General features: G+C 40.5%; 1 protein-coding gene across 1 annotated transcript in view; it reads left to right on the top strand.

The window, feature by feature from the left end:
- The window catches only part of myripb (myosin VIIA and Rab interacting protein b), a 126,994-nt gene extending 105,757 nt beyond the window's left edge, over nt 1-21,237 (top strand). The window contains exons 10-16 of the mRNA XM_062985753.1: nt 1,372-2,313; nt 8,942-9,130; nt 10,579-10,740; nt 10,860-10,943; nt 12,843-12,903; nt 15,948-16,203; nt 20,943-21,237. Coding sequence (XP_062841823.1) covers nt 1,372-2,313; nt 8,942-9,130; nt 10,579-10,740; nt 10,860-10,943; nt 12,843-12,903; nt 15,948-16,018 — 1,509 coding nt within the window. The 3' untranslated portion in view covers nt 16,019-16,203; nt 20,943-21,237. The remainder of the gene's footprint in view (nt 1-1,371; nt 2,314-8,941; nt 9,131-10,578; nt 10,741-10,859; nt 10,944-12,842; nt 12,904-15,947; nt 16,204-20,942) is intronic.
- The last annotated feature ends 514 nt before the right edge of the window (nt 21,238-21,751 follow it).

The following is a 21,751-nucleotide window of genomic DNA, read 5'->3' as shown; positions in this document are numbered from 1 at the left end:
GGTTTTAATTTTGTGTGATGTCCACACTATATTGACTACCCACTGTCATGTCCTCCTTTTTTGGGGTCTGATGTCCTCCTTTTTCAGGTTATGGAAGGGGCCACCCTATGTATAGCCCAACCTATCTGCAGTTAGTTAGATTTTAGTATTTTGGAATGTAGAACATCAATGCTAAACCAAGAACTCACCAGGGACGACGCATAGATCAAGCCATATACACAAGGTGCCAAGATATATAATACCTAGGATTGCAATTACATGACACATGTTAAACATGGCGTTACAAACAAGTTATTATACTACCATTTTTTTTAACTTGCCCAAGGAGAATGGGTCCACTTTGATTCTGGTTCTCTGAAAGTTTTCCTTGCCACCTTAGATTTGCTCGTTAAAGGTTTTTTTCGACCTGGATTATGTAAAGTTACTTGGGAACAAGTACTATACAAATAAATGTCACTTTTGTTGTGGGTGGTCTTGGGGCAGTGGCTAAGTGGGTAGCACTGTCACCTCACAGCAAGAAGGTCCTGGGTTCGATCTCCAGGTGGGGCGCTCCGGGTCCTTTCTGTGTGGAGTTTGCACCCCGTGTCCACGTTGGTTTCCTCCGGGTGCTCCGGTTTCCTCCCACAGCCCAAAGGCTTGCAAGTGAGCTGAATTGGAGACACTAAATTGTCCAAGACTGTGTTCGATATAACCTTGTGAACTGATGAACCTTGTGTAATGAGTGACTACTGATCCTGTCATGAATGTAACCAAAGTGTAAAACATGACGTTAAAAATGGGTGGTCCTAATGTTTTGGTCCAGTTTTGTTTGTCATCTATATCTATCCACAAATTGCATAAGAGTTGTTATTTTGTTAATTTAAACGATGGAGTCTTTCACAGGCCTCGTTAGTAAATCTCTTTGCTCATTTTTATTGTTATGAAGTTACAATCTTTTGTAAATTAGAGCTTATGACAGTAAAAAAACAAAAGAACTTAGGTTGTGTATATTAAGAAATGTTTTTTTTTTCTTTTGGTGATGGCAAACAATGCATAATGAGATTGATATTTCAATGTAAAATGTAATTATTTGTTTAAAACATTGCAAAAAGTTGAATATTCATTGAAGTGCTTTTCAAGGCCTTTCATTAAGTGCAAACCAGGCTGCAAATCAGTTCTTTTTATGGCTGCATTTTTACACACCACTAGGTGGAAGCACAGAGTTACAATTGGCTGAAAAATGTTGGGCTACACTTAGGCCTTGCACATTTAAAATGCATAATAACAGAGTAATTTATGCTTTAAATACTAAGCATTAAGTATGAAAACATACCTCAACCAAATAGTGTAGCATAACTAATCTTAAACTTTCTCTGTGAACTTTATTTCCAGGAGAACAGCACTTTCTTGCTAAACACCATGATGAAACAGCAGCTGAGCCAGGAGCCACCTCCCACCTATCAATCTCTACACACTATGACCCCACCGGACATGAGCATCCCAAGTGCCATAACTCCCGACCCAACCTCCATGCTCTCCTATCCACCAATGTACAGCCAAGCAGGAATCCAACTAGGACCTGGGTGTCAGGCCTACAGCAGAAACGACACACTGGAACACCAACTGAGATCGAAACTCTCCGAGCTAGTCAGCCAGATCAGCAAGGAAGACGTGACCTCATCAGAAGACGAGGCCATCCGAAAAGTCAGCGACAGACGATGTAAAATAGAAAAGGGTAGTCGGGTGAGACAGCAAGAGAGAGTCGACGAGGCACAGAAGGAGAGGGACACTAGAAGAGACATGGAGAGGAGTAAATGGGAAATGGAGAGACTGAGTGAAAGATGGATTGAGAGGCAGATCAGTCGAGAGCATGAGGGAAGTGACGTAGTGAGACAGAGACGTAGAGATGGGGATCAGAGAAGAGAAAGCAAGGAAGAATTAACAAGACTAGAGGGAATGAGGGGGGACACGGAAGAACAAGAAAAGCATATGGAGAAAGGTTTTGTAATGCAAGAAATGGATAGACAGCAGGTGAGACAGGTGGGGATAGACACAGGACGAGAAGAAGAAGTAGAAAGAGCATGGCAAGCACAAAGCAACGGGCCTAGCACAAGAACAGAGCAGGACACGTGGAAAGTGACAAGCACAAGCGAAAAAGCAAGTGATGCAGAGAAAAGTGTGGAAGAAGAAGACATTACCATAGGAGAAGATTTAACTGAGGCTAGTGTGAATGAAGAGATGCTTCAAAGAAGCAATTCAGAGGACGCCTCAGAAAAAGGACAAGAAGCACACAGTACCCCATTTGATCCAGAGGAACAAGTGTCCCCAACAGAGGTAAAAAGGACTGCATGTATGGGTTTATTAAAATAGACTTTCTGTTTACCTCCTTCTGATACTATTGTTGGTATAGTCTTATTGGGTAAAAGACAACTGGTAGGGAATTTTATTGGGGGAAATTCTCTATTCACAGTTTGTATATAAAAACTCTATGGGTCTGTCCGAAAACCTAGTGAGCTGCATACTGCCTACCTAGGCAGCTGGCTAAGTAGAGAGGATTCTAATAAGACATCACTTAAGGCAAATTATTCCGACACACTACTTGGACTAGCCTCAGGCCAGTCAAACCAGTGGGCTAAGGCGGCACAACCCATTAGCATGCCAGCTAATATTTTCCCTCTGTGTACCTAAAACGGTTACACTGTCCCTGACGAGCCAGAATTTGCAAATAAATGACACTTGTGAACCTTTATACAAATAAAAAAAACAATGCGAATTTATTTACATTTAAAAAGAACCTAGGACGCCCAGGTGGCACAGCGGGATATTCCGCTAGCACACCAGCGCCAAGTTTCTGAACTCATCGGTTCAAAACTCCGGCCATCTGGCAGGCATAATTGGCAGTGCCTGCGGCAGATACTAATTGGCCATCGTATCTGCAGGGTGGGGGCCGGACTAAGTGTGGGTGGGATCTTAATACGCTGTGTAAGGACTAGGGCTGGCACTGATCCAATACTCTGTATCGGTATTGGTTCGATATTGACCCAAATCACTGGATCGGATATCGGAAGGAAAAAAAACGTGTAATCCGACCTGATACTGTCGCCTAATGTATATAACACTTAATGTAAAAAAGGCCATTGTTTGTGTGTAAAACAACACAGGAAGATACGATCCAACAGAGCGCCGTTTATTGCCACTCACGCTTGATGACATCATTAACATGTGCCATTGATCTACAACTCATTTGCAACAGCCATTCAGAAATGAAAACACACTGATCTACTTAAACTTTTAGCATTTTAGAAAATCATCTACTACTATATGTCTGCCATGTCTAAAAACACTGTTTAAACACAATAAAAATCATCTACTACTGCCACGTCAAAAAATACTGTTTAAACACAATAAAAATCATCTACTACTGCCACGTCTAAAAACACCATATAAACACAATAAAAATCATCTACTACTGCCACGTCTAAAAACACCGTTTAAACACAATAAAAATCATCTACTACTGCCACGTCTAAAAACACTGTTTAAACACAATAAAAATCATCTACTACTGCCACGTCTAAAAACACAATTTAAACACAATAAAAATCATCTACTACTGCCACGTCTAAAAACACCGTTTAAACACAATAAAAATCATCTACTACTGCCACATCTAAAAACACCGTTTAAGCACAATAAAAATCATCTACTACTGCCACGTCTAAAAACACCGTTTAACACAATAAAAATCATCTACTACTGCCACTTCTAAAAACACAGTTTAAACACAATAAAAATCATCTACTACTGCCACATCTAAAAACACCGTTTAAACACAATAAAAATCATCTACTACTGCCACGTCTAAAAACACAATTTAAACACAATAAAAATCATCTACTACTGCCACGTCTAAAAACACCGTTTAAACACAATAAAAATCATCTACTACTGCCACGTCTAAAAACACCGTTTAAACACAATAAAAATCATCTACTACTGCCACTTCTAAAAACACTGTTTAAACACAATAAAAATCACTTTATAAATGATAAATCTCTCACCTGAGATAAAGACCCTATCTTGTTCCGGCTTGGAGATCTCTCACATCCTCAACGATTAATCCATTTGTGTCATGAAATAAAACAAACTACACCATTTCCTGTTTAGCCACAGATGTCCTCTTCAAAAACCATCAGGGTTTTTTAATAAGCGCGCTTTGGTTTTTATAATCTAAAAACATGACAGAACTTTAATGCAAAATGTCAACTCTGGGTCAGTTCTAATTGGTCCATCACGTTTGACTGACATCCACGTCTTCCAATTGTAGACACTTTTGTTAAACAAGCCAAAAATGCTGCTAAATGTTCTGTGTGTAAAAGTGAAAATAAAAACAGCAGTTTTGTATAAGTGTGATGTAGGTTCTGTATTTATGCTTTTAGAATATTTGTTTCACAGTCTGAGCATTGTTATTTAGATAGCTAGTTTAACCATGGTGCATTGAGACATGTATTATTACTGCTTAGTTGTTTGAGAGGAGAAATGACGGTATCGGATTGGTATCGGTATCGGCAGATACTCAATTTGCAGTATCGGTATCGGACATAAAAAAAAGTGGTATCGAGCCAGCCCTAGTAAGGACCCTGATTGGCGGAAGAGACGCCTGTGCAGAGTGCGGGGCGAGAAGAGGAGGGCTGTGCACGTGTCGGAAGAGGCGTGTACAGCGACGTGTTCTCCTCAAATACAAAGCAGCGGAAGACAAATTGAGTGTGCTAAATCGGGAGGAAAACGTTAGTTGTTCCGCATCCATCTGCCATATTTGTAATTTTTTGTGAGAAAAATTGTGCCGCACTGAATGCTGGGATTGTCTTCACCGCTAAGGAAGCATCTGATTCATTATTGTTATTCAGTCTGATTACTGCTTAGAAATAAGGCACTTTAGTAGGGAGCATTTTCTGGAGTGCATAGATTGACGTAAAATGCTGTCTATGTAGAGAGCTCACTAGGTTTTTGGACAGACCCTATAGGTCACATAGAATCAGAAACTTACACCCCTGGTGTCACCTTCTCTTGGTGTTTCCATGTTGTGAATCTGTCCAACGTCATTGTCCTGCATTCACACTGTTTTCCTGTATTGCTGCTCCATGTATTTCCAGTTTTCCTCTGTGTTCCAACTTCTCTTCATCATGGTTTTCATGCTCCATGTGTCTTTTTGTCTGTCTGTCTGTCTCTGATGTCTTTCTGTCCTGCTGCTGTTTGGTTCAGGAGGTGCTCTATGATCGTACTTTACAGCTGAAGCTTCAGTTGCTTTGCTCTCTCTTACAGCAGGTGAGACAGGAGAAACTTTATATGCACAGAGACATGAAACCACATACATCCGTACTAGGCAAAAATAGAATTTTAAAAAACTATAAAGGGAAAGAGCATTGCTAAGCAAAGGAAACTAATGCAATAAAATAAAAATTAAACAGCAGCATGGGTCTCATGTCTGGTACAAAGCAAATACAGCATAGTAGGAACATATCATTGTGATGCTAAAAGGATGGTTGTTGCATTAGGACTTAAATGACTTTCAGTGTCATAGAGCAGATCAACTTCCTAATGGCTAAAGTATGTTTGTTTATTAGGATTTTAACAATATGTTGAACACTTTGGTTACATAAAGTATCTCTAATTAACCTGACTTGCATGATTTTGGACTGTGGGAGGGAACCCGGTGCTCCCGGAGGAAACCCACACAGACACCAAGAGAACATGCTACTCAGAAATGACCTGGACCACTCCTCATGGGAATCACACCTTTCTATGAGGCAACAGTGCTACCCACCAAGCCATCGTGCTGCCTGTGGCTAGAGTAAAATTGAAGTTTTGGAATGGCATGGTCAATAAAATGTTCAATTCCTGAGAATTGTTATATCTGTGTATGTGTGTTTACAGTGATGCATGTGTGTGTGTGTATGAACATATACACTGATCAGCCATAACATTAAAACCACCTCCTTGTTTCTACACTCACTGTCCATTTTATCAGCTCCACCTACCATATAGGAGCACTTTGTAGTTCTACAATTACTGACTGTAGTCCATCTGTTTCTCTACATGCTTTGTTAGCCTGTTCTTCAATGGTCAGGACCACCACAGAGCAGGTGTTATTTAGTTAGTGGATCATTCTCAGCACTGCAGTGACAATGACATGGTGGTGGTGTCCACTCACTGTCCACTCTTTTAGACACTCCTACCTAGTTGGTCCACCTTGTAGATGTAAAGTCAGAGACGATCGCTCATCTATTGCTGCCGGTTGAGTTGGTCATCTTTTAGACCTTCATCAGTGGTCAAAGGACGCTGCCCATGGGACACCGTTGGCTGGATATCTTTGGTTGGTGGACTATTCACAGTCTAGCAGTGACAGTGAGGTGTTTAAAAACTCTATCAGCATTCCTGTGTCTGATCCACTCATACCAGCACAACACACACTAACACACCACCACGATGTCACAGCAGTGCTTAGAATGACCCACCACCCAGATAATACCTGCTCTGTAGTGGTCCTGTGGGGGTCCTGACCATTGAAGAACAGCATGAAAGGGGGCTAACAAAGCATGCAGAGAAACAGATGGACTACAGTCAGTAATTGTAGAACTACAAAGTGCTTCTATATGATAAGTGGAGCTGATAAAATGAACAGTGTGTGTAGAAACAAGGAGGTGGTTTTAATGTTATGGCTGATCAGTGTATATTATACTGTATACATTTCCTCTTTCGAAACTTTTATTCACATGTAAGTGTACTCATAGTAATGCTGTTCTTTTCACAACTTGGTTTACTCTTGTACTAAGGGCATGGATCAATTCCACCATGGATGAAAGCTTAGGCTGTCCATTAATTGATCACCGAGCCCGCTTTTTTGTCTCCGTCCTTTTCACCGTCTTCTGATCATCGTCAGCATCATCTCTGTCCTCCTGCCTTAGTCATACTCTTAATGGAGCACTGATTTCTGTTGAAATAATCAAAGCGTACATGGCTTTAATGTCTTTTAAGATGTCTTAAAAGAAGCGCAGTATGACTCTTCAGTCCGTAATACTCATATCCAGACACTTGTAAAAATGGGTACAGCATTGAGGTGTCTTATTGATGTTGGTTCTATGTGAGGTGGTAGTGGGTCATCCATGTGGCTGGTCTTATTATGCGCTTTCCTATTATGTTACTAAAAGATGTAATGGGTTTTGAGAGGGTTTCTTTGTCACTGTCAGGCTTTTCACACACGTCTTTCTTCTTGTTTAACCCTAGAATTTGAGCTGGAAGAGCAGTGTGTGTGTGTGTGTGTGTGTGTGTGTGTGTGTGTGTGTGTGTGTAATTAAGCTCTTTTGTGTGTGCGCATGTGCCTTCATGGCCAAAGGCATACGGACACCTGAGCAAAAACATCACATTTCAGTTTTAGGGTCATAGGCATTATGACTCTTTGCTAGATTTAGCTAAACACTTCTAGGAAAGCAGTGTGGGAATTGGCACCACATTTAGTTAAAAGAGCATGTTTGAGGTGAAACACTGTTTAGTCTGTTTATCTTAAGGTTTTTCAAACCCTTGGGTGGGTCGCAAGCACTGATGTCAGTAACGCGTTACTCTAATCTGACCACATTTTTCAGTAACAAGTAATCTAACGAGTTACTATTTCCAATCCAGAAATCAGATTAAAGTTACTTATCCAAGTTACTGTGCGTTACTATTTTTGCAACTCTGGGAGTGACGTCTGGCCTATGCGACAATTAAGTCACGAGCTGCGTCCGAAATCGCATACTTACAGAGTATGCACTAGATTGGAGGAAGTATGCACTACTCGGCCGGTAAAGAAGTACATACTTTCAGTACAGAAGTGTGCAGTATGCACACAACACCGCTACGTACTACACGTGGGGACGTGATGACGTAATATCACCATAGTTACAGACTCATTACAAACCCCACTCGCCAAAATTGTGGATATTTATCGTCTTTTTGTTATTTATTTGTCTTTAAAAATTTTATTTTAGTTTTATGCGTCTTTCTTCTTTCTTATTCCGCTTCAATTGCCTACGCAGCTCCAGTTGCATTACGGCAGCTGCTGAATGTAACTAATAAAGTAACTTGTAATCTAACTTAGTTACTTTTAAAATCAAGTAATCAATAAAGTAACTAAGTTACTTTTAAAATCAAGTAATCAATAAAGTAACTAAGTTACTTTTTAAAGGTAACTATGCCATCACTGGTCGCGAGCCAAAAAAATGGGTCACAGAGAAAGATAATAACAATTAATAAACGTGTATAATAACAATTAAATAATTTGTATGTGAACGCCCCCTTGTGGAGGGGTTCATCTTGTATAGAGAAAGGATGCATTGTGTTGCCTGGGTCGCATAAAAATCATGGACAAAATTTGGGGTTGCTTGAAAAAAACTTTAAAAAAAAAAAAAACCTGTCCTGGCGCCCAGGTGGCGCAGTGGGATATTCCACTAGCACACCAGCGCCGAGATTCTGAACTCCTCGGTTGCCACCAGTCGGCTGGGCACCATCTAGCAGGCATAATTGTCAGTGCCTGCAGCAGACACTAATTGGCCACCGTGTCTGCTAGGGCGGGATGACCGGACTGTGTGGGTGGGGTCCCTGATTAGCAGATAGGGCGAAAAGAAGGGGTCCGCTAGGACTGCGCACGGGTCAGAGGAGGCGTGAGTCGCAATATACCGTCCTTGAATGCAATAAGGGATCCCCAGCACTACACTAAATGGACAAACGTATATGTACACATGACCTTGAGCTTGTTGGACATCCGATTCCATAACCATTGTCATTAATATTAGATGTGCTCCCTAATCTCTATTATATCTATAATAGCCTCTTCAAAAAAATAATAAATACTGTTGTTATTGTTATTAAACACTTAAATTTGTCTTTTATATTTTCCCTCCCGTGTGTGTTTGTGTGTGGAGAGCAGAAATGTTCGGCTGCCTCCCTATGCAGCATCACCACAGAGGTTCTAAAGGTCTTGAATGCCACAGAAGAATTAATCGGGGAGGCTGAGGGCAAAGGACATGACATTTGTGAGTCTCCTGCTGGGACGCCACTTTCTTCTGGCCCTGAGAGCAAGAAATTGGACCAGCATCTTACAAAGATGGAGGAGAATGTAAGATTAAGCATCAACATTAACATTATAAACAAATTCAGCTGTTTAATTTTAAAGCTTGTAAAGTCAGTGGGAGAAAGACATGGATCAAGCAGTTTATAACAAGCTTAATAAATCCTTTGGTGCAGCTCATTTCTCTGCTGTCCTCTACACATTTCCTTTCCTTTACTCTTTCCTTTTATTTCTACCTCCTCCCTTTCAGGACAGGAGGGTTAGGAGCAAGGAAAGGAAACAAGGACACGGGGGTCAAGGCTAAACATATTTGCGAAGACGATTTCTGCTTAGTCTAAAGCGTCAGGTGACTTAGTGACAATGAATTATCAGCTTGGTTGACTGTCAGCGACATTATACATTCATTAAATAAATAGGCTAATTACTATTATGTGAAAATGAACCATTATTGTTTACCCTTGACTTTTGAACCCCTGATAAAAACGTACATGTTTTTTGTAAATAATATAACCCCTTGGGCTCTGCAATACCCCAGAGAACCTCAGTAAACCTATTGATGCATGCTCAATAATCTAGGTACACAAATCCACAAAGTTGAATCAGTTCATCAACAAGTTTGGTGTGGAGATACGTTTCGTCACTCATCCAAGGGACTTCTTCAGTCTGAGCTGGTGTTGACTACCCCAACCTTATATGCAGTCGATTTGCAGAACAATCGACACCAGTCCATTGCATAACAATGAAACCAGTGATCATGTCCATATGCAGATCACAATAATCATTAATTACAATGGCCATCTGTGTCTTTCAAATATGATTGGGGTATAGCTGCAATCACGATGTTGTAAGATGGTGAGAGATGTACTCTCTCGGTTCAGGGATGGTCATTCCCTCTTCACATAGATGACCAGGACTCAGCGGTTTACACTCAGCGGTTTACTGACTGCAAGTCAGCGGCCACTCATTTAATGATGTAGATGTGCAGATCTTTGACTCCCCGTTTGAACCAGCATTTTTCCTTCTCAAAGAGCCCATCTATGTGAAGATGGAACGACCATCCTCGAACCAAGGAGGGGGGTCTGAGAGTACATCTCTCACCATCTTACAACGCCGTGATTGCAGCTATACCCCGATCATATTTGAAAGACACATATGGCCATTGTAATTAATGGTCATTGTGATTTGCATATAAACCTGATCACCAGTTCCATTGTTATGCATCTGATCCACATATGAACTCGGCTCGTGCAGGTGAAAAGATGCAGTTACTGCACACATGTCGGAGGGGGCGTGTGTTAGTCATGACTCTCCTTGATCAGGAGTAGAGGTCAACATCAGCAGAGAGGAAGCGTAATGCAATCGGGTAATTGGATACAACTAGATTGGGAGGAAGATTGGGAGGAAGATTGGGGGAAAATGCAAAAAAAAAACACAAATCTGTCATTAAAGTTTACATCAAAAGGATATCTAATACTGTACGTGTATCATTTGTGTAGGTGTACCTTGCCGCAGGAACTGTGTATAGCCTAGAAGGGGCGTTAAGTGATCTGGAGGACTGCGCTCGCAGTATTAGCAGCTCTACCACCGAAACAGAACTGGCATTCCTGGAGGATCAGGTGGCTACTGCTGCTGCTCAGGTGCAGCAGTCTGAACTCCAGGTTTGTTTGGGGAATTTGGGGGGCTGGTATTGTGCTACCATTATTTTATAATATATTGTATAATAAGGCTTGTACAGTATATTGGACATAGATATCACACTCACTCTGGTTTTGCTTAGATCTCAGACATCGAGGCAAGAATATCAGCACTTAAAAATGCTGGCCTGAATGTTACTGCATGCTCCAGATTTTCCAAAACCAAGGTAAGTTTTATTGATGTAATTTTTTTATTTATTTTATTTATTGATTAATGTATTTTAAAATATATACATTTTAAAACCACCTCCTTGTTTCTACACTCACTGTCCATAGAAGCACTTAGCATTGTAGTTCTACAATTACTGACTGTAGTCCATCTGTTTCTCTGCATACCTTTTTAACCTGCTTTTACCCTGTTCTTCAATGGTCAGTACCCCCACAGGACCACCACAGAGTAGGTATTATTTGGGTGGTGTATCATTCTCAGCACTGCAGTGACACTGGCATGGTGGTGGTGGTGTGTTTGTGTGTGTTGTGCTGGTATGAGTGGATAAGACACAGCAGCGCTGCTGGAGTTTTAAAATGTTGTGTCCACTCAATTAGACACTCCTACCTAGTTGGTCCACCTTGTAGATGTAAAGTCAGAGACGCTCGCTCATCTATTGCTGCTGTTTGAGTTGGTCATCTTCTAGATCAGAGGTCACTAACAGGCGGACCGCGGTCCGGATCCGGACCCAGAAGCTGTCCCATACGGACCCGGACCTACAGCCAAAACAGAAAGTTATTATTTGAAACCTGACGGAGCGCTTCTATTTTAACCGGCGCAGCTTTTGTAGTCTTTACGGTAGCGGTTTAGCGGATGAGAAAACGCACAGACCAATCACGTGACACCACTCAGCCAATCAAGTCTGTGCATTCCAGCCGGTAAACACTGCGACTCTACAGTGCAGACAGATGAGAGAGTTAGAGGCGAGTTACATGTGGAAAGACGGTGGAAAGAAAAAGAAAGATAGCGAACGTAGAAAAAACGAAGGGAGAGATACAGACAACTGTGCAGGAGAAAGTTGAGAAAAAGACGAGTGAGACAGGAGACAAATAGCGTTCTCCAAAAAAGAAACATGTACAGCAAAAATACAGCATTTAATCCGTGATGGAGAGACTCATTTCTGTTCTTACTTCCCACTGGAGCACAATTTATTTGTATTTTCTCTTAATTTGTTAAGAGAAAGGTTTGAAAAGGTGGGGCGGCCCGGGTCCTCTCTGTGTGGAGTTTGCATGTTCTCCCCGTGTTCGCGTGGGTTTACTCCAGGTGCTCCGGTTTCCTCCCACAGTACAAAGACGTGCAAGTGAGGTGAATTGGAGACACTAAATTGTCCATGACTGTATTCGATATAAACTTGTGACCTGATGAACCTTGTGTAATGAGTAACTACCGTTCCTGTCATGATGTAACCAAAGTGTAAAACACGACGTTAAAATCCTAATAAACAAACAGACATCTGATTTGACAGTCAGTTATTGATAACATGCATATGTTGATACAACTACTAGGCTATTTATATATAATATATATCAATATATATGTTATATATATATATATCAATATATATGTTATATATATATATATATATATATATATATATATAGTTAAACATTCCGGACCTTTGCTTCAAGAAATTTTCTCTAACTGGACCTCTTTACATTTTAGTTGAATACCCCTGTTCTAGACCGTCATCAGTGGTCACAGGACGCTGCCCACGGGGCACTGTTGGCTGGATATTTTTGGTTGGTGGACTATTCTCAGTCCAACAGTGACAGTGAGGTGTTTAAAAACTCCATCAGCATTGCTGTGTCTGATCCACTCATACCAACACAACACACACTAACACACAACCACCATGTCAGTGTCACTGCAGTGCATCTATATGGTAAGTGGAGCTGATAAAATGCACAGAGTGTAGAAACAAGGAGGTGGTCATAATGTTATGCCTGATCGGTTTATATTTAACAGTCTGGTCAAACAGCAGCTACTTAATATTTAAATTATTAGTGTAGTCCCAGTTACATTTGATTTTATTTACTTGGTTGTGTGTGTCTGGACTAAATTTATTTGTATGCGTCAGCCTCAGACATTGAATTCCTCCCGTCACCAGAGAAGAAAACTACCAGCTCCTCCTGCCACAGGTACACGGACTCTTTTTGCATTTATTTCTCTTCCTGCAATTTGTGGTGATTTGTCAACAATGTGTCAAATCATTTTGTTTTTACATTTATGGCATTTAGTAGATGCTTTTCTCCAAAGCGACTTACATTTGTGACTGAATACAGTCCAAGCAACTGAGGATTAAAGACCTTGCTCAGGGCCCCAACACAATGGCCATCCTCAATTGCTCTTAGTTATGACATCTGCGGGTATGCTATCCAGAGGTCTTTCTGGGTCTAGTTTAGGTATACTCCCCAATAAAACAGTTCATGAACGCAAATTATTATAGGAAAATGTGCCAAACACACACACTGCCTGTACACTGTCGAGGCCAACACGTCAGCCACAGTTACAATGTGCTTTTTATGGTAGTCCCATTTAATTAGATCCTCCTTGAACCCAAACCATTAAGGCATGCACAATACCAAATAGACACACTCTCATCTCATTATCTCATATTTGCTGTTTAATGCCTTGCATCTGACGTCTCTAAAAATTTTAAGACCCTTGAAGCAGTCTTTCTACGGTTCAGAGAAAAAGGACACCTTTTTCCACCCTTGGTCAGAAATGAATTGATGAGCCCAGCTGAACGACGTTATACAATAAACAGCTACATTAAACAAGTTCATAAAACTAATGTGGAATGAAAAGGTGAGTCTGAAAACAAAAGGCATCCAGCTAAATGCATTAAGCTGAGCGAGAAGTAAAAAGGTGGCAGTGTCCATTAGAGAGACGTAATGGGCCAATATTCTCTTTTACGTCCTCTTCCCTCTCACTGCCTTTTTTGTCTTTCTAAAAATTTTCCTTTAATTAGTGTTGCATCTCTGTGGAGCGGCATGTTATCGATGACTCTGATTTATTCACATTGCCTTCTTTCATCTTTATAGTTTGAAAGGTGAATTTGCTTTGAACTTTTATGAAAGTAGTCCCTGAGTTACTGAGAATGGATTAAAAGCCGTCTAGTAGTCAGATGTAAGTCGGTCAGAATTAGAATCTGGGATAAACAGCTGCTGTTAGTTGATTTTGCATACACAAACAACAGAATCTACACTGAAAAGCACATTAACATTTTCAGGATTTAGCACATGCCTTTATCCAAAGCAACTTTGTATGTACACGAGATATCTTTAAAAAGTGAGGTGAGGTCGGGAGGAGGAGTAATTGGTCGTGTCTGAGAGACTGAGAGAGAGCTTATAGTCCGGAAGATTTTCATGTGATGATGATGTGAAAGCAGCGGCGCATCAGTGCCTACGCGCTCAACCAAAAACGTTTTTTGCTGATGGCATTAAAAAGTTGGTACGACGCTGGGAAAATTGCATCAGAAGTTGACTATGTAGTTTGTAATTTGTTTTTGAAATTAGAGTTTAAAAAAGTGCACTTTTGCGCCGCTCAGGTGGCGCAGCGGTAAAGTACGCTAGCTCACCAGAGTTGGGGTTTCGAATAATAATAATAATAATAATAATACATTTTATTTATAACGCACTTTACATTTGAAAACAAATCTCAAAGTGCTAAAACATTAAAATCAGTTCAACTATGCAACATTTAACAAATAATTAACATACATACAAAACAACATACATACGCACCAACATATAAACATGTAAATCAAATAAAACCACAAATGGACTCAAAATCATACACGAATACATCGTATCGAACCTTTCTGACTAGGCTGGGCAGCAGTATGAACAACGATTGGCTGTTGTTCTTAGGGGTAAGAAAGTCGGATCATAGGTCCTCATAACTGGTGCGACTGCGGCCCCTGCTGGCTGACTGATGGCGCCTGCACAGGGCTGAGGAATAATGCTGATGGGGGTGTGGCCCTCCATGCACAGTGCCTGTCAAGTATATGAACTCGACTCGTGCAGGTGAAAAATGCAGTCTGTACTGACTGTGCGTACCGGAGGGGGCGCATGTCAGTTAAGAGGCGTCCTCAGTCAGCGGTGAAGGGCCGAATCAGTATAGAGGACGCATTCAGGGTAATTGGACACGACTAGACTGGGGGATAAAAGTTGGGGGAAAAAAGAGGGGAAAAAATATAAATACATTTTTTTTTAAAGTGCACTTTATGAATGTTTAATATGCTTGCAGGAATTTTTCCACTTTCCCCTCTACAATGCATAATATTATCAAAAGATTCAGACATTCATGAGACATTTCTCTGTGTAATGGAGTACTAAATGCCTGTGACATTTGATCTTCCAGATGCTGCTGCATTAAAAAAACAACAGCATGCTTCTATAATAGATTGGCTCAGGAGTACTTTGGCAAATCATTATTTTTGTCATTAAGCACTGTAGCTCCATGATTTGCTCAAGCTCCAACAGCAGCAACCTGGCAGCGGTGTGGCTTGAACCACCAGCATTCTGATTATTTGTCCAGTATCTTAACCACTAGGCTACAACTGCCTAGTTGTTGTTTTTTTTTCTCAAATGATACAGATGTCCCAGATTACATTTGGCTTTAAAATGTAATGCTTTAGTACAGTGGTCACCAACCACCAGGCAGCGTTCCTGGGTCATTTATTACCGTTTCTGGTTCCTGGGTCATTTATTACCGGGCCGCACAGAAAGAATAAATAATTAGAGATTGCTAGAAAAGCAGTTTTCACTGTTTGTATTGCGGGTGTTATTGTCGCATATCACCCCAAGTGGGAGCTCATTTTTATTTTTGTAATTTCTGAGCAATATTATTAAATCCTCCCTTCCCCACTGGTTTGTGAAATTATATCTTATATGAAACAGGTCCGTGGTGCAAAAAAGGTTGGGGACCGCTGCTTTAGAAGCCACATGCATCAAGAGTCTTATCATCAAACACCACAGTCATGACTTTTCCTTGAATTTTTCCTTCCTATATGGAACTTATTAAACCATGGTAACGGCTTGCGGCTTTCCATACGTGATGCAGTTGTCTGTGCTGGTGAAAAGAAGTGGTTGGTACCAGCATGTTTTAAAAGGGAACTGTCACAGTCTACATCTTTGTGTTAAGATAAATGCTTAATATGTTTTTTTTTCCTCAACAGAACATCCAGAGACACAGGTGAGACCTTTCAGCCATGACAACAGCATACACAACCTCCTTTCTGGTCTGTGAACCTCCACCTCCTGTAGCTTTGTGTCTCCTCTTAATGAAAGGACCGCCAGGCTCACACACCAGTGCCTTGATTCACATCTGTGGTCCTCCACAACTCGCCAGCCAACACTCAACGTACCTACATTCTAACGGGGAGAGAATGTGTTGGATTTTAAATGAAGTTTTAAATGAAGTTGTAAGAAAAGGTACGACTAGTAACACCACTGCTCAACATACACATAATCATGTGATCTTTCTGTGTAAAATTTGCAATTTTAAGACTCAAAACAGAAACTGTCTGGACGTATTTAACCAAACACTGGAGCTTTAATACAGTTCTGTATTCCATCTTCCCAGAGACCTGCTCCTCTCTTTCTGCCTTACAGGACTCCACAGTCCTCTTTGAACCATAAAAGAGGGTATATTTACAAAAGGTCTATATAAATAAAGACATGGATAAATTATAATCTACTAAAAACTGTCTTACCACTCGGCTAAGTGTTATAAGTGAGTTATATATGTGTGACCAAAAAGTGTTGTCTTATGATCTGTGTTCTAAAAAAAAGCCAAACAATATTTGGTAATGGTATTATAACATGTGAATCTAATGAGAATTTTACCCACTGCAGGACCTGTTTAAAGCAGAAGCATTTTTCATGTTTGAGTAATATTTAATATAAGTATAGTTTAGCGACAAATTAAATAAACAGATTCCTTGATGTTTGAGGAACAAAGGAAAACTGCGAAGCTCAATTCCAGTGCAAAATGCGAATAAAACAGAAAGCAGTAATTTGTTTGTTTTAACATATCACTGATCAGCCATAACATTAAAACCACCTCCTTATTTCTACACTTACTGTTCATTTTATCAGCTCCACTTTCCATATAGAAGCACTTTGTAGTTCTACGATTACTGACTGTAGTCCATCTGTTTCTCTACATGCTTTGTTTGCCCCCTATCATGCTGTTCCTCAATGGTCAGGACTCTCCAGGACCACTACAGAGCAGGTATTATTTAGGTGGTGGATCATTCTCAGCACTGCAGTGACACTGACATGGTGGTGGTGTGTTAGTGTTTGTTGTGCTGGTATGAGTGGATCAGACACAGCAATGCTGATGGAGTTTTTAAACACCTCACTGTAACTGCTGGACTGAGAATAGTCCGCCAACCAAAAATATCCAGCCAACAGCACCCCGTGGGCAGCGTCCTGTGACAACTGATGAAGGTCTAGAAGATGACCAACTCAAACAGCGGCAATAAATGAGCGATCATCTCTGACTTTACATCTACAAGGTGGACCAACTAGGTAGGAGTGTCTAATAGAGTGGACAGTGAGTGAACACGGTATTTAAAAACTCCAGCAGCGCTGCTGTGTCACTGCAGTGCTGAGAATGATCCACCACCTAAATAATACCTACTCCATGGGGGTCCTGACCATTGAAGAACAGGGTAAAAGCAGGTTAAAAAGTATGCAGAGAAACAGATGGACTACAGACAGTAATTGTAGAACTACAAAGTGCTTCTATATGGTAAGTGGAGCTGATAAAATGGACAGTGTGTGTAGAAACAAGGAGGTGGTTTTGCATAATATTATTCAGAGATTCATGATGCACTTCTCTGTGTAAAGGACTACTGAAGCCTGTGACTTGATCTCTCAGATGGCGCTAACATTTTTGCAACATGCTGTTTTCTAGTCAATTTCAGGCATTTCTATGCGTATTTCAATATGAATACGCTAACCTGCCTTCTGATCCATCTCCCACTGAAGATGTGTGGTACATTATGAAATGTAACAACAATGTAGGTGAAACATCAGTAACAGTTAAAGAACATACAAATTACTGCCTACTGTGTCTAGTACAATTTCACATACTAGCCTGACTTTTTTGGAATTAAAGCTTATACTAGCATTTAAATTAACATTAAAATTGCTTTTTAATGCTAAATTGCCAAAACTGCTTTTTAAGCAGATCATCATTCAGACGGTCATCATTCTCTTATAGTATCAGTTAGCATGTCTGTGTGGTGTCCTTTCCGTGGCACAATGCCCTTATTATTATGGCTGACCACCACTCCACTATCCATCAAACACACATCCGAGCTTTCAAACGTCCACCTACACATATCTGTTTCTTTTTTAAATGTGTATGTCTTTTTACCTGTGTGTGGGTCTGTTCAAAAACCTAGTGAGCTGCCTTGCTGCCTAAGTACAGAGGATTCTATTAAGACAACACACTTATTAGGCAGATTATTCAGACACACTACTTAGACAGCAATAGGGTGGCCACATTCATAGTCACAAAAAGGAGGACGTAATACCAGGAACAGGGGGACATGATACTGCAACACACAGAATGAAACCATAACCCATATAACAGAGTTTTTGACCAATTTAAGCAAGAATTTTATAACAAATTACTGTTTTACTCACCATGTTGTGTCTACTTTTAATATTTAAGTCTGTTCCTCGCTGCCTCCAAAAGTTTACTAATTGACTCAAGTAGAGGTGTATGCAGAACGGAGCGAGCGGGCGAAATTCAACCACCAAATCACAGACTAGCATTTAGAGGGCGGACCTTCTGCGATTGGCCAGTGGTGGGCGAGCATTTGTTTTGACATGTACCTCAGCCAGTGACAGATAATATTGATCAAAAATGTAACCAGTTCACAAAAGGAGGATTTTTAAGTGTCCATCCTAGCGTTGCATGGGCGGAGGACTGGCAGCTGAAAAACCGGACTGTCCGACCTAAAGCCGGACGGCTTGCCACCCTAGAGAGCAATCACGGCAGTTTTTGCTTACTAAGCTAACACAGGTAGTCACAGGCCATTCAAACCAATAGGCTGAGGCAGCACAACCACACATTTCACACTTGTCACTGACAAGCCCAAATTTGCGAATAAATTACACTTGTGGACCTTTATGCAACTTAAAAATCTATGAGAATTTATTTACATTTAAAACAAACTCTGTTTGTTGCTCCGCATTTGTCCACCATATTTGTAATTTTTTGTGAGAAAAGTCGTGCCGCTCTCTGCTAAGGAAGCATCGAACGCTCCCTCGTCATTCAGTCAGATTATCGCTTTGAAATTGGGCAGTAGGCAGCATTTTAAGGCATCTAAGAATTCGAAGAGCCGCCTTCTCGGAAGAGCGTGTAGGATGACGTAAAATGTGTCTGTCAATCAATCAAGTGTGCCTATAATCAGACTACATTTGAAAAAATGGCCCTTATTTCCCCTGAGTGCTGTTGATTTTGCTGTTGAGTTCGCCTGTCTGTTTGTCCTAATGTGAGAATGATGCACAAGCAGTGTCATGTTCAGACTGGAGAGCTGCCCATTATCATTAAGTGTTCATTGTTCTCAATAGAATTAAGGCATACAATCCACAATGCTACTGCATCTGTTTTTTTGCTTCGCCAAAAACATGTGGAACACCTGTCTAAAAGTGTGCCTGTTCATATGGAATATCCAATTACCCAATTGCATTATGCATCCTCTCTACTGATGCTGACCTCCACTCTGACTGAGGAGAGCCGTGACTAACACACGTCCCCTCCGACACGTGTGCAGTAGCCGACTGCATATTTTCACCTGTATGAGGCGAGTTCATATATGAATCAGCTTTGCGTTCCGAGAGACACACCCTGACCACATTATCCCTCGTCTCTGTGCAGGTGACACAATCAGCTAGCAGAGGTCATAATTGCTTCAATTATGAGAAATCCCTCCAAATATGAGAAAGCACCCTCCCTGTGAACGAGTCAATTATTGTTTGTGTAGGCGCCCAGCCTGCTGGTAGCAGACCTGAGATTCGCACCAATGAGTTTTAGACGTCAGCTCTGGTGTGCTAGCATGTTTCATCGCTGTTCCACCTAAGCTAAAACAGCCCCCACGCTTCTGGAAAGGCTTCCTCCTGGGTTCCGCAACATTTGGGCATCAATATGGGACAACTGGGAAAAGTTTGTAGTCTTCTTACTGTAACTAAAAAAAACACCTCCAGCCATCATAACTTCCAGGGAGTGCGCACATGCTGGAGGGGGTCCGTGAAAGTCTCATCTCTCTCTCGACCTGCACAGGGTTTGTGCACATGGCAAGAGAATTGTAATAGGGGAATAATAGGGGCAAATGCCACTGGCTACCACACAGTCTCAAGCATTGTTGATTAAGCCCATTTCTTGATGTGCTCCTTTTGTTCCTGAAGAAAATTCATAATTTTATTTTGAAAATCACTACTTTTGTATACAACTGCTTATTGCAATTAACATTGCCATCTTTGTGTTTCATTTTCTCGTGCAATCATTTAGCATTCGTCACAGCCATTTCTTAGTGTTAAAGCTGATATATACAGAATATAATGCGTAATACACACAGCCACACATCCTTTGGGGCCACACTGTACAAATACTCTCAAATATTGACTCTCGGGAAGTATTGTTAGAATGAAATTGATGTATTTTATTGAGATTTTTGCTGCTGGGACAGTAAGTGGTCTCTTATGTGCAATTGATTTTGTCCTACTGTAACATTCTTCAAGTCTGTCAGGTTGTATTGTACATGTAAAAGTAACAGAAGAAGGCACCAAGAGTAAAACTAATCAATATTCCTCCTTGCAAGAAAACAAAAAATTGAAAGAAGAAATATTGATTTTGGGTATTTGTTTCTGGTTGTAATTGAGTTTCATCATGTAGAAAAAATGAACTGTGATTCCCATGACTAACTATTGCAGTTACGGAATAGAACCGGCCAATCCAGTATGTGTATTTTTAAATAATCACTAGCAGGTACATTAGGGTCTTAGCCAATACCAAATGGGTCCTGTTATAAGTTGTCTGTGGTGTACGTGTACAAACGCATGTCTCTGCTTATAAATAGATGTAAATGTGTCAAGAAAAAGCACAGTCCTGTATTTTCCTATTACATAAAGAAACTAATATGAATGTGTTTCAGGATTCGTTCGTATGAATCGCAAGAATCAATTGTATGACGTGTCTTGCGTTGATGCACATTGTACGTGTACTTGTGACGGCTCGCTCTGTGTTTTGAAACAAGGATTAGGAAGTTGGCTACGACTCAAGGCAACACTTTCTCTCACTGCTTCATTGTGACATTTAAAAAAGCCATTAATTTTTTGCAAGAGGAAAAGAATCCAAAGCAAATGTCAGATTTCCATGTGCCAAATTTAATCTTATTGACCAAGAGCATCCTGTTCTGTATGAATAAAGTTTGCATACCTGACTGAGAACGACTGGATTTGTTGCCATTCATATTGAATCAAATGATGAAGACTTTGTGATTTATTTATTTATTTATTAATATGGAATGTTTTAAGCCGTGTATACATAGGTCAATGAATAAAAACAGAGGTGTAACAGATAAGGAGTACAAGTACCTCACTGCACTTAAGCATCCTTTTGGGTTCATTTTGATTTGTACATTATTAGCAACATTTTAAAGAGCTGAATTTACTACAGTCAAATTTTCACACACTTGTACGTTAATGCATGTCAATGCAGTCCTTGGATTTTAAAGCACATCCCTTAATAACCTTAAAATACTCCAACTTATATTTTTAATATGCTGGTGTAGAAAGATCTACAATATCAGGTAACACATCTATAAATAGGGCTAGTTTTAAAAATACATAGACCAGTGGTCTCATGCGAAGGTCGGCAAGGAAAACCTATATTGTCCCCTAATGCCCGGAGAAACTAGATAGATTCTCTAGTCATTTATAGTTAGGCGTCATCAATGCACAA

This window comes from Trichomycterus rosablanca, chromosome 23, assembly GCF_030014385.1.
Source record: "Trichomycterus rosablanca isolate fTriRos1 chromosome 23, fTriRos1.hap1, whole genome shotgun sequence".
NCBI classification, from domain to species: Eukaryota; Metazoa; Chordata; class Actinopteri; order Siluriformes; family Trichomycteridae; genus Trichomycterus; species Trichomycterus rosablanca.
This window is presented reverse-complemented; position numbering and strand designations above follow the sequence as displayed.